A 13,985-nucleotide genomic window follows, 5' to 3' on the forward strand; every position below is an offset into this window, starting at 1 on the left:
CATCATCAGTTGTGAAACAATCCTCATTACACCAGCCCCCCCCCCCCCCCCCCCCCCCCCCCCCCCCCCCAAACAGGGCATTTAGCCCTACAAACAGGGCATTTCTTCAGCCTTACAAACAGGGCATTTCTTCAGCCTAACAAACAGGGCATTTCTTCAGTCTTACAAATAGGGCATTTCTTCAACCCTACAAACAGGGCAGTCCTACATTGATCAAGTTTCACACTGACTACTTATTTTGCCTGTTATTGTGGGTAATTGTTTGAAATATTAGATATATGTTGTATTATGTACTTATTTTGGCCTTTATTATAGGTATTTGTATGAAATGTTGTACTCTTGGTTGATCAACACACTGCACAGAGCTGACAACTTCTTGTTAGAGAATGAAACCATGGCAGGTATGTACATCATTTTTGTGTGTCATTTTCATGATTTAGAGTGTTATAACAGGTCAGATTTGCACATTATTTCTGACTCCTTGTTCTTACCATTAAACAGAACTTGGTAATATTGTTTGTACTGTTGTTAATATAGAATATGGTGCTGTGTAAAATTCCCCAAGATTTGAATTAGTAGTATTTTGACACTAAATTTTTTTTAGGTCACCTGAGTAAACTTGGTTGCTGTCTGTTGGTGCATCAACAATTGAACATTTTTAACTTCTTGATAACTACCAGTCCAATTCTTTTCAAATTTGGTATGAACCATCTTTGGGACAAGGGGGACATAAATTTTCAGACCTCATGCACCCTGGGGCCTCAGATGGGGCAAAAACTACCCAAAATTGACCAATTTTCAAAAATCTTCTCTACACCTGCATATCTTTAAGAAAAACTAAAGACAAAGCGATATAAAGCAGGAAGACCTCTGCCAAATTGTCACTTTCAGGATCCCCAGGGTGTGGCCAAACTTGGTATATATAGTGTATGTGCAAAACATAAAAGATATCTGCTTTAATGCCTTCGATACTAAATGGAACTAAATGGATATTTAGAAGGAGTAGGTAGTCCTTTACCAAAATTGTAATTTTCATGATCCTAGGGGGTAAGGTTTTGGTTTCCGGATTTGAAGGACTTCTTTAAGTTTGCTGATACTGTATAAAATGTAAATGCATATTTAGGAATAGCAGAAAAATAGTGAATTTCACAACCCAGGGTTTCGACTCTAGGATGGGTCCTTAGTCATATCGTTTAACGTTGATACATATATTATGAGGGCATTGAAGTTTTAAGAACACATCTTGTTTTATACTGTTGCTGAATATTGGAATTTAACTAAGACATGTACATGTATGTACCAGGTATATACAAAAAGTAAACAGAATTTTTAAATTCTTTTGATTATGAATGGAGCAGATGAAAGGATCTGATGTAAGATTGGGTTACTCAACAATGATGAATAATATTTTATTTTTCATATTAAAACCTGTGATATATGTATTATGTACCAGTATATATTGATATTTTGTCAACCCCAGCCTGGTTTTATGACTGGGAACAAACAGATATTGGTCCATCTTGAAGTTCTTTTATCTAATTACAATAAGGTTAAAAGAAATTTGAAATTTTCAAAAATAGAAAATAATTAAGAAAAAGATTTGAAACTCTGAAGCCAACTGACCATCTTTTTACACAGACAGCCAGCAGAAGGGCAGGAGTAACAAGAAAAACAAGAAAAGAAAGAGAATTAAAACCCTGAATAAAGAGATTACTTTGGCTCAGGCTGGGCAGCAGATGTTTGGTGGCTACTATAAGGTGAGAAACTGAACAATTCAAACATGAAATAATTCACTGGAAAAGTTATCCCTTAAAATACAAGATTTTTTTTTTAAAGAATGTTTAGTTTTGGGAAGCTAATACTTGCTCAGTTAACTCTGTTATAATCCTTGAGATTGTACATTATACTACATTTACATGGATGTAATTATCTGGGTAGAATGGGTTGTTTTTGCTAAAAATTAGAGTAAAAGTTTTGTTCTTTTTTGTGATACGGGCATATCCATGAATTCAAATCCTCAACAAACAAGAGAAACTGAAATTCCACACAGAATAACAACTCATCAAACCATAAAGTCTGTCACTAACATGCTCATTTTTCTCAGGTAAGGAGAAATTTTCCCCTTGAAAATTCTACAGTATATGTCACATCTGGTTTTATATTCAGTACACGGAGATCACAAAATGAAAAGATTATTAGAACTGCTCATACTAGTTGCAGATCTGTAGGCTCCTGGGAAAATATTGTGACAAACCAGTGAGCTACAGATCCACCTCTTGTAAAGACCTTCAATTTATGGAGCAGAAAGAAATGCACACTATTGAGGCCTTATATCATTGTATATTTGCATTGCTGTCTCAAAATTTATTATCAGAAAATTTCTAACATATTTTCCTACTATACCTGTATCCGAACATACCTTCAAACATGCGTTAAAGTTTCATGTGATTGTTTCAAATGATTTCATTTGTTGACGAAGCCATGTTAGGTAGCCAGTCAAATCAACCCCAGTTCATTTCCATAGTTGTACTTTATGTCTATGTGAACAAACATCTCCACAAATATTTTTAGCAGAATATTTAGAATGAAATCATCCCAGTTCATTTAAAAAAAAACCGATTATTTTGATAGGTTTGAATTTTGAAGTACACTGCTTTCAAAATTCTTGTCACACTGATTTTACATTTTGCTATTAGTGGTGGGGGCGGGGACCAGACTAGGCTGTCATACCATACCAGGATTACTTTTTTTTAATCCTAAAGAGCTTCTTTTACAGTGAGAGAAATAATACATTTTTAATTTTTATCATTATGCTTCCCGAAAATTTTCAGGGATGCATATTGGTGCTGTTGTGTCTGTCCGTCTGACCTCATATCTACTAAATCTTTCATCAGAAATTGATATGATTGATCACAAATGTTACTTGAGACAAGGACGTTTGGACTAAAGTCTCTCAAGGTCATTTTGGAAAGGTCAACGTCACTTGGAAAATATAAAATATTCCTTATTTCAATAGTTTTACCTCACCTTAGCTGAAAGCTCAAGTGAGCTTTTCTGATGGCTTTTTGTCCGTCGTCTGTCTGTCCGTCTGTCTGTTAAACATTTACATTTTCAACTTCTTCTCCAAAACCACTGGGCCAATTTTAACCAATGTCGGCACAAATCATCCTTGGGTGAAGGGGATTCAAAATTGTTCAAAAGAGGGCCAACCCACTTATCCAAGGGGAGATAATAGCAAATCAGTAAAAATACACTGAAAATTTTTAAAAATCTTCTTCTCCAGAACCAGTAAGCCAATTTCATTCAAACTTAATGCAAATCATCCTTAGTTGAAGGGAATTCAAAATTGTTCAAATTAAGGGCCAGGTTCTCTTCAAAGGGGAGATAATTGCAAAAGTGTAAAAATAGGGTGGGGTCATTTAAAAATCTTCTTAACCACTGTACCAGTATAGTTGAAATTTACATGGAAGTTTGCTGACATAATGGAGATTCAAGTTTGTTCATATCATGGCCCCCAGGGGTCGGATGGCGCCACAATAGGGGAAACCATATTTTATATGTATTTATATAGGAAAAATCTTTTAAAATCTTCTTCTCAAGAACCATTGAGCCAGAAGAGTTCAAATTTACATGGAAGCTTCCTGACATAATGCAGATTCAAGTTTGTTCATATCATGGCCCCCGGGGGTCGGGTGGGGCCACACTAGGGGAAACCATATTTTATATGTGTGTATATAGGAAAAATCTTTAAAAATCTTCTTCTCAAGAACCATTGAGCCAGAAGAGTTCAAATTTACATGAAAGCTTTATGAAATAGTGCAGATTCAGATTTGTTCATATCATAGCCCCCAGGGGTCGGGTGGGGCCACACTAAGTGAAATCATATTTTATATGTGTTTATATAGGAAAAATCTTTAAAAAATCTTTTTCTCAAGAACCATTGAGCCAGAAGAGTTCAAATTTACATCGAAGTTTCCTGACATAGTTCAGATTCAAGTTTGAAGCTTTATGACATAGTTCAAATTCAAGTTTGTTGAAATCATGGCCCCCGGGGTGTCAGGTTTTGCCACAATAAGGGAAACCGTATTTCATATGCGTAAATATATGATAAATTTTTAAAAATCTTCTTCTCAAGAACTACTGTGCCAAAAAAGTTGAAATATACATGGAACCTTTATGACATAGTGCAGTTTCAAGTTTGTTCAAATCAAAGTTTTACATACAAATATATAGGGAAAATCTTTTAAAATCTTCTTCTTGAGAACCATTGGGCCAAAGAATTTTATATTTGCATGAAAGCTTCCTGACATACATGTAGTGCAGATTCAGGTTGTTCCGGGCCACAATGGGGATCAAAGTCTTAAAATATATAAGGAAAATCTTGAAATATGGGTCATGGTAACTCAGGTGAGCAATGTGGCCCTTGGGCCTCTTGTTTATATAAACCATTCCATCTCCTAAACCTTTCATCAGAGGTTGATCATAATTGATCACAAATATTCCTTTGGTCAGGGACTTTTGGACCAAGGTTATTTTGGAAAGGTCAAGGTCATTCAGAATATACCTTGTATAAGTTCCTCATTTCAACAGTTTTTGAACAGGTATTGAACAAATAAGTAATAGGGAAATGGCTTGCAGACAAAGGTCACTTGAGGTTATTTTGTAGAGGTCAAAGTCGCTCAACATATACTTTATATATGAAAAAACCAACCCTTCATTTCGACAATATTTCAACAGTTATTGATCATTGTGCGAGTCGTTCTTCTTATTTAGAAGTTCATTGGTTTGATGCAGTTCAAGGAACATCCATCAATTTTACTGATATTCTTGTTAAGTATGTTGATATTCATGTTTATGATGAATAAAGGAAGGCCGAATACATACCTCGGATCAGACATTATCAATAGATACAAAAATCAATGGGGGTTGATTTGACTGGCTACCTAACATGCTATGTCAACAAACAAAATTCTTTAAAGCTGGGAGTCTTCGGGTCGTATGGGGATTTAATGAATATTTATTTGAAGGTATGTTCAGACACTAGTATAGTTAATAGGAAATATGTTAGAGATTTTTTAATATTAAAGTTTGGAGACGGCAATGCAAGAATGCAATGATATAAGGCCTCCACTGTAACATTTTTTCTGCACTGTAAATCAAAGGATTTTAAAAGGGGGTGAATCTGTAGCTCACTGGTCTGTCCCAATATTTTCCTAGAGAGCTACACATCTGCAGCTATGCTCATGCGTGTATGAATTGCTGATGATACTGGTATGAACTGATGTTACTGGTATGAACTGATACTGGTATGAACTGATGGTACTGGTATGAACTGGTGATACTGGTATGAACTGATGATGCTGGTATGAACTGATGTTACTGGTATGAACTGATGTTACTGCTGGTATGAACTGATGATACTTGTATGAACTGATGATACTTGTATGAACTGGTGATACTGGTATGAACTGATGTTACTGGTATGAACTGGTGATACTGGTATGAACTGATGTTACTGGTATGAACTGGTGATACTGGTATGAACTGGTGATACTGGTATGAACTGGTGATACTGGTATGAACTGGTGATACTGGTATGAACTGATGTTACTGGTATGAACTGATGATGCTGGTATGAACTGATACTGGTATGAACTGATGATACTGGTATGAACTGGTGATACTGGTATGAACTGATGTTACTGGTATGAACTGGTGATACTGGTATGAACTGGTGATACTGGTATGAACTGGTGATACTGGTATGAACTGGTGATACTGGTATGAACTGATGTTACTGGTATGAACTGATGATGCTGGTATGAACTGATACTGGTATGAACTGATGATACTGGTATGAACTGATGATGCTGGTATGAACTGATGTTACTGGCATGAACTGATGATACTGGTATGAACTGGTGATACTGGTATGAACTGATGTTACTGGTATGAACTGATGTTACTGGTATGAACTGGTGATACTGGTATGAACTGATGTTACTGGTATGAACTGATGTTACTGGCATGAACTGATGATACTGGTATGAACTGGTGATACTGGTATGAACTGATGTTACTGGTATGAACTGATGTTACTGGTATGAACTGGTGATACTGGTATGAACTGGTGATACTGGTATGAACTGATGTTACTGGTATGAACTGATGATACTGGTATGAACTGATGTTACTGGTATGAACTGATGATATTGGTATGAACTGATGATGCTGGTATGAACTGATGTTACTGGTATGAACTGATGATGCTGGTATGAACTAATGATACTACACTGAGTGGCCAAAAGTATTGCAACAAACATGGCTGACGTCATCACAATGTAAATAACAGCTGCATGGAAAAAACCAACTTTCAATGAAATAAACATTATTTATTTACCATTTTTTTCTAGTATTTTGTTTGCAAAGTCTTTCTGAATAATAACTTGTCGTAGTCTTGAAGATATCGAAGCATGGAAGCTACGGATATATGTTTGAGAGAGGTCATCCCAAATTTTTGTCACTGCAGCCATTAGGTCATCCTGGTTTTTAATATCATCAAACTCACGGGACAGTTTGATTTTGATACAACGCCAGACATTTTCAATGACATTAAGGTCCGGGGACTGTGCAGGCCAGTTGAATTTTGGAATACCGTTTTCTTATTTCCAAGTACTGGTCTGTCTAGAGGAGTGGGGGTGGAATTATCGTCTTGGAAAATAAATTGCTGATTTCCAAAAATTTTGCTAACAACAGGCCATAAGTGATTATCCAGCAATTCAATATGTCTTGCTGAGTTTAGATTTCTATCAACAGGTACACGAACACCAATACCATAATAGGTAATACACCCCTAAAACATACAACTTACTCTCACGGGCGTTTTGCGTTAGTTCAGATGGTAAGGTTTCCTCTTCTCGGACGATTTTCTCCACAAACTTACAGTTATTTTGTCCAATGACTACCCGTGTTTCGTCTGAGAAAATAACTTTCTACCACTGTTCAGGTTTCCAATGTCTTTTCCTCGGCACCATAAAATTCGGCGTTGTTTGTTGACTTTAGCGATTGTAAGCGTTTTCTGAATGTTGCCCCTCCTGTATCCTTCCTGGTGTAACTTACGACGAACAGTTCTCATGGACACATTTGTACCTTCATTCCTATTAAAAGTTGATGTAATGTCTTGAAGAAATTGTCTTCTGTTAGTTTTCAGAAAGCGATAAAGTTTCCGATCACCCTTCTCATCTATCACTCTGGGCCTTCCTCTCCGGGGATCGTTTTTAACACTTTCTTTTTGTTGGAATGTTTTCAAAACTCGTCCAGCAGTGCTTCTATGGATTCCCAATGATTCACTAATTTTGTTGTCATTAAATCCCTTTGAATTTAGAATTACAATCCTTTCCTTTAGGTCCTTTGACAATTCTCTCTCATTCTTCGACATTGTTTTCATTCGATACCTTACCGGAAATCGTCTGCTACTTTGAATTACAAACGGTTCCCCATATAATTCGTACCCTAGTTAATTCGCATACCTGACATCACGACCCAAGCTTACTTTGTTACGCGTCAGCAATAAAAATAAAATTTGAAGCGAGTAAACTTGTGATGACGTCAGCCATGGTTGTTGCAATACTTTTGGCCACTCAGTGTAGTATGAACTGATGATGCTGGTATGAACTGATGTTACTGGTATGAACTGATGGTACTGGTATGAACTGATGTTACTGGTATGAACTGATGATGCTGGTATGAACTGATGGTACTGGTATGAACTGATGTTACTGGTATGAAGTGATGATGCTGGTATGAACTGATGTTACTGGTATGAAGTGATGATGCTGGTATGAACTGATGTTACTGGTATGAAGTGATGATGCTGGTATGAATTGCTGGTGATGCTGATACTTGTATGAATTGTAACTAAGTACTTTGTTTACCTTTAGGCTGTAATGGGATTTCGCATGGATGGTAAAATGCATCAGCCTGAGTTTCAATTTGACAATGAGGAGGTGCGATACTCACATCGATTTCAACCCTTCACCAGTGTGTCAACACCTCCCTATATACATTACGCTCAGTACAAGGTCAGTACAAGGTGATCATGTGGAGTAAACCTTCTTCTAAAAACCAAACAAAAAATCATCAAAATGCATGATAACTGTACTTTCATAACACTGCTATGTATTTCACGTATTTGTAAAAAAAAAATTTAAGTACATGTACAATTTCATTTCCTTAATCATAAATCATCCTGGTTGTGTCCTTATAAGATGAGAAAAATAATTGTAAAATTTTAAAGAATTGCCATGATTACTTTGTCATTATAGGACATGTCTGATATGAAGCGGTATGAACCGGATGCAACAGCCGTTAACCTGTATGGAGCTTCCTGTAAATGCTTCCACCAGGCAAAAGTTTTACTGGAAAGCTTCCAGAACCCCTCTGATGAGGTATAGCTGTGTTTGTAATTTTTGTCTGTCGTCAGTATGAATAAAATATAAAAGTACTGTATCCCATCACAGCTGCGCAAGTGTTATGTACAAATGAACCTCAAATCTTTATTGCAAGTATGTAATAAATATATATAGGGCCAAAGTGAATAGCTGTAGTAGGTGGCTGTCTTTGAAATAAAGACAAGACTGGATAAGGAAGAGGGCAATGGTTATTATAGCATCTTCACTTGCCAAAGCTTCTGTTATTCTACTCTTTTCACAAACCTATCATGCTTTTAAAAGTTTGGATTTGATTTTAGGGATATGATTGTACTCAGTCTACATTTTCTTTAGTTTTTCCTTCAGCACTTTTAACTGTCACTGATAAATAGAAATCACTTGCACCGCGCAAGGACATACCGACGAAGCGAGATATCAGCATCTTGGTTCTTATGTACTTTATTGATCAAATTTGAAAATGCAAGGTGGAGTTTGCAATGAATCTTGATAACAAAAGATATTCATAGACTACAGCAATATCTGTAGGCCTAATGTTTATGCTTCACAGCTTGAGTCACTCCAACAGAAAGTACCGGAAAGTTTAAATCTAGGCCTGACATCACAAAAATATGTCATGTACCAGAAAAAGCTATAAAATTTGCAGTTTTTGCTTTTAAAGAAGTTTTAAACTAAATTATAACTTACTATAGCATGCAACATTCTTGCCAATTAAATCGAACACCATAAAATGTCAGTAAATTCACAGATGTCAATCAATATGACGTGACGTCATCTGGTGCATTTTGCAAGATATGGTGACACACTTTATGCTTTAATAGGCGGATCAAGCAACCCCCACCCCCCAACACCCCCAGGTTGAAGTTAAATTCATATTAGATAAAACCTGAAAATTGAATTATATATTACGTAAAATGAAGGTGATGTTATGTATCACAAATAAATATTGCAGCAAGTTGTCCTTGTCAATATTTTCACACTAAAAAATAGCGCTTTTGTTATTTTCAGTGAGAAAATATCAACTGTGAAAATATAAATTTTTATTCAATGGATAAATTTCAGTATTTTTATGTTGAAAATGTAATGAATATATTTATTTCACATTGTGAGTGGATGGTCTGCTTGGTGGTGTTCTTGTTCCTTGGTTAAATTGGAAGTAGACTAAAATTTGACAGGAAATGAACGTTCCCGTCTTTAAGATATAGAGGATATTCAATGCTTTGTAGTTGGATATAGAATTTATTTCACGAGTAAGACAGGATTTTTAAAATATTTTCACAAGTGCAAAGCATGAGTGAAAATATAAAAATAAAAGTCCTGTCTTACAAGTGAAATAAATTCCATATCCAACTACAAAGCATTGAATTTTTTGTTTATTAAATGTTCTTTGGTTTTGGAATATGTTTATTTTAAATCTCAAGGATGTATTGTGATACACAACATAACATCACGATCATTTAAGATGACATCACGATCATTTAAGATGACATCACGATCATTTAAGGTAGGTCCCTAGTCCTGGACCTACTTGTGATTTCTCAAATTTTTTTGTTTAAATACTTGGATTGTTCATTTGAGGGTATGATAAAAACAAATAAATGGGGGGTTATCAGTATAATGAGTAAATTATGGTATTTTTAATACGTGTACCCCCATTTGTCAAACGGCAATATCAGAATTCATTGAAGAAGTCCTAAAATATGTCCATAAAATTTTATTTGAGGTATGATGCTGCAATTTTTTTCCTCAAATATGAAATAAATATGTCTAACTAAATAATTAAAAGTGAAATTTTAACATAGTTTCATGTTTTTTAATAATGGTGGTACAAAACTGAACTCAATACAGGCCCTCAGCAGTAAAAAATACGGCACTGCAACACCACTAATATGAATATTTTGAAAATTTGACTTGTGATTTTTCATTCAAACTCACATATTATGTTCACATATGAATGCTTGTTAAAATACATTTAAAAAATCTGCCCTTTCTCAGCATAATATTTTCACAGCATCTCAATTTATATTTACATTTTTGGCCAAAATAGCCATTTTGAAGATGCACATGATTTTCACATAATAGAAGATAACAAATATATAACAAGTGCAGAATTGTTTTATTTAATTCCACAAGTGCATTATTGCATATCATGAATTTTTTTTTTAATTTACAGATAATTTTAACATGTAATACCCCTGTATATCAATTAAATAAATATATACCTCTGGTTTTATGTGCGAATTAGATGACAAAAAATGGAGAGAAGATTGGAGCCATAGTCTACTCAAATATAAGTGATATAGTGTTATTGTATTCATTTCACTAATTTAAAATTAAAAAACATCCAGGTAAATGTAAAAATACGTTTGATAATAATAGTACGTGAACCAGTACAGGAGTTCAATCCGGATATGACGTCACGCTACTAGACCCCTACTTTAAGATGACATCACGATAATTTAAGATGACATCACAATCAGTTTTATTTTCACTGTAGTAAAACTCTCATTTTATTCAATGGATAAATTATAGTATTTCTCTGTTGAAAATGTAATGAAACATGATAGGCTATGGGTTTGATGGCACATCAGAAACACATGATGTGTTCATTGTATGTTCTAGGAATCTGAAACCTTGAACATGTAGTTACATGTACATGTAAGTGTTAACTGAAAAGCTACATTTAGCTTAAATACGGGTTTTACTTAAAAAAATAGATATGAATTGATAAAAAAAAGTATTAAACTAGAATGCTATGATTTTATTCAAAATTCCAGGTACAAGCTATGATTAAGGTGGCCAAAGTCAATTTTGTAGTGATGAAGATTCTGATGGGAGGACACAAACAAGATTCAACAGTAAGCTATTTGTTATATAGTATACAGGTGCTGTGAATGACACCATTTTCAGAATTAAATAATATACTGGTGCTGTGAATGACACCATTTTCAGAATTAAATAATATACAGGTGCTGTGAATGACACCATTTTCAGAATTAAATAATATACAGGTGCTGTGAATGACACCATTTTCAGAATTAAATAATATACAGGTGCTGTGAATGACACCATTTTCAGAATTAAATAATATACAGGTGCTGTGAATGACACCATTTTCAGAATTAAATAATATACTGGTGCTGTGAATGACATCATTTTCAGAATTAAATAATATACAGGTGCTGTGAATGACACCATTTTCAGAATTAAATAATATACTGGTGCTGTGAATGACATCATTTTCAGAATTAAATAATATACAGGTGCTGTGAATGACACCATTTTCAGAATTAAATAATATACTGGTGCTGTGAATGACATCATTTTCAGAATTAAATAATATACAGGTGCTGTGAATGACACCATTTTCAGAATTAAATAATATACTGGTGCTGTGAATGACATCATTTTCAGAATTAAATAATATACAGGTGCTGTGAATGACACCATTTTCAGAATTAAATAATATACTGGTGCTGTGAATGACATCATTTTCAGAATTAAATAATATACTGGTGCTGTGAATGACATCATTTTCAGAATTAAATAATATACAGGTGCTGTGAATGACATCATTTTCAGAATTAAATAATATACCGGTGCTGTGAATGACATCATTTTCAGAATATTTTCTCATTGAATTGGAAATTAGCCATTGTTTTCTTGGCATTTTCTGTGGTTCGTTATTGGATGTATGTTGTATACAAACAATAGATATACTCTTGTGATACATGTTGTATACAAACAATAGATATACTCTTGTGATACATGTTGTATACAAACAATAGATATACTCTTGTGATACATGTTGTATTTATTTTTTATAGGATCCTCCAATTTTTGATTTCACAATACACCCAGTATATCCAACCATTAAGATGGTGTAGGGGTCCAGACTTGGAATCAAATGTGAGGACTTCTCTAGTCAGGTGACAGGAAGTTCCACATCTCTTATTAACAGGAAGTGCTTCATAAGGAAATGTTCACTGTAGTAGGAAATACCACCTACAATGGCAGACACTTTTTGTGTGGTGAATGTGTGTGAGTGATATGTGTGAGATAATTAAAAGTTTATAACAAATCTGTCTGTGTGTTTTGGCATTTATTGTTATGGATTCGATGGTTTGAACAGCTAAAGTTAGAGAAGAAAGGGCAGACTTTATCCAGCATGCCGTGTAATCTCTTAAATACCAAATCACTTCATAACTGATCTTGGAGGAGTGTTGCAGTTGTCTATGAAGCTGGCATATACTGTTGCAGTATATAGGAGAGAGAAAATTTGTGGCTGGACTGGGAATAGAACCCGGGACCCCTGCATTACTAGTCAGGTGCTCTAACCACTGAGCTACCCAGGCCGATATCCATGGTCCGTATAGCCCAAATTACTACACTGTTATGATTTGTGCATTCATAGTTAAACATTGAATAACAAGAAAAAGTAAAGAGAGTATGGCAACCTGAAGATGGAAATGGGATGACTGAATGGCAACAATGCAATAAAAGGCCAGGCAAAGATGAGTTTACTATAAATTATAAAAATGTCATAATATAGAGAGGTGCTTAGTGAGTACATTTTACAAAATCTACTGAGAATTTTATACTGATAGTTATATTCAATTACAACTTAGCGTTATACTTTTAGCCCCCTGTGAAAAAGAGGGACATGCATGTACATGTATGATGTTGCATCTTGTGGGTTGTCCGTCTCTTGAGAATATGTAGTCTGACTGATAATTAGGGAAATCTTTGTCCAATATCATCAAACTTCATAGGCAGAATGGTTTAAATATGACTAATCAATGACCTATTGGTTTTTAGGTCTAAAGTTCATTGGGGGCTTTCTAGCACCAGTAACTAGGGAACCCTTTGCCTGATTGTCATTAAATTCATAGGCAGGTTATTCATGACAAGAAGATGAAGCTTATGTTAAGGAGAAAGTCCGAAAACTGTCCATTCTGTGAGAGAAAGAACTGTTCGAGGCCCAAAGGGCTGAAAATAGTTCTTTTCTCTCACAGAATGGACAGTTTGAGGACTATCCTACTTAAAACATTTTCTCTATTGTTAACTCAATAGACTGTCCCAGGTGATGGTTATCATATAATGCACTCAATTGATTTTCTGGAAACTGGCATTTCAAAACACAACCACAAAAGGGTAAAAATAACGGTGTATTGTTGAACTTACTGGACAGTGCCAGGTAAAATATTTAAATGGTAGATCACTTGATTTCTGACTACTTCCCATGCGAACTGTCATAGTGAACATGTCATCATCAGATGGAGAGAATTTATTTCTAACGCAATCAAAATGCAGGGATACTGAGGATAAGCGATATATTCCATGGACATGGAAAAAGAAAATACCGCTGAGGTACACACAAGCTGAAACCTTGTATACAGATGCCCCAGTTGGCGTTCATGTTTTGACGAAAACTATCGTAAATCTTTCTGAACGAGCGGGATTCAAGGGACACTATACAAATCACTCTTTGAGAGCAACAGTGGCGACCCGCTTGTATGAAGCTGGGATCGACGAACA

At 35.1% G+C, this 13,985-nt stretch overlaps 1 protein-coding gene across 4 annotated transcripts in view; it reads left to right on the top strand.

Moving 5' to 3' along the window:
• Positions 1-12,532, top strand: part of LOC125647187 (N-alpha-acetyltransferase 35, NatC auxiliary subunit-like) — a 48,026-nt gene extending 35,494 nt beyond the window's left edge. For all 4 annotated transcript variants that reach the window (XM_056139657.1, XM_056139659.1, XM_048873872.2 and 1 more), the window contains 6 exons: positions 316-401; positions 1,639-1,757; positions 7,941-8,081; positions 8,325-8,447; positions 11,225-11,305; positions 12,275-12,532. In XM_056139657.1, coding sequence (XP_055995632.1) covers positions 316-401; positions 1,639-1,757; positions 7,941-8,081; positions 8,325-8,447; positions 11,225-11,305; positions 12,275-12,334 — 610 coding nt within the window. In that variant the 3' untranslated portion in view covers positions 12,335-12,532. The remainder of the gene's footprint in view (positions 1-315; positions 402-1,638; positions 1,758-7,940; positions 8,082-8,324; positions 8,448-11,224; positions 11,306-12,274) is intronic.
• Positions 12,533-13,985: the final 1,453 nt, after the last annotated feature.

The sequence above is a fragment of the Ostrea edulis genome, chromosome 6, assembly GCF_947568905.1.
Source record: "Ostrea edulis chromosome 6, xbOstEdul1.1, whole genome shotgun sequence".
Taxonomy (NCBI): Eukaryota; Metazoa; Mollusca; class Bivalvia; order Ostreida; family Ostreidae; genus Ostrea; species Ostrea edulis.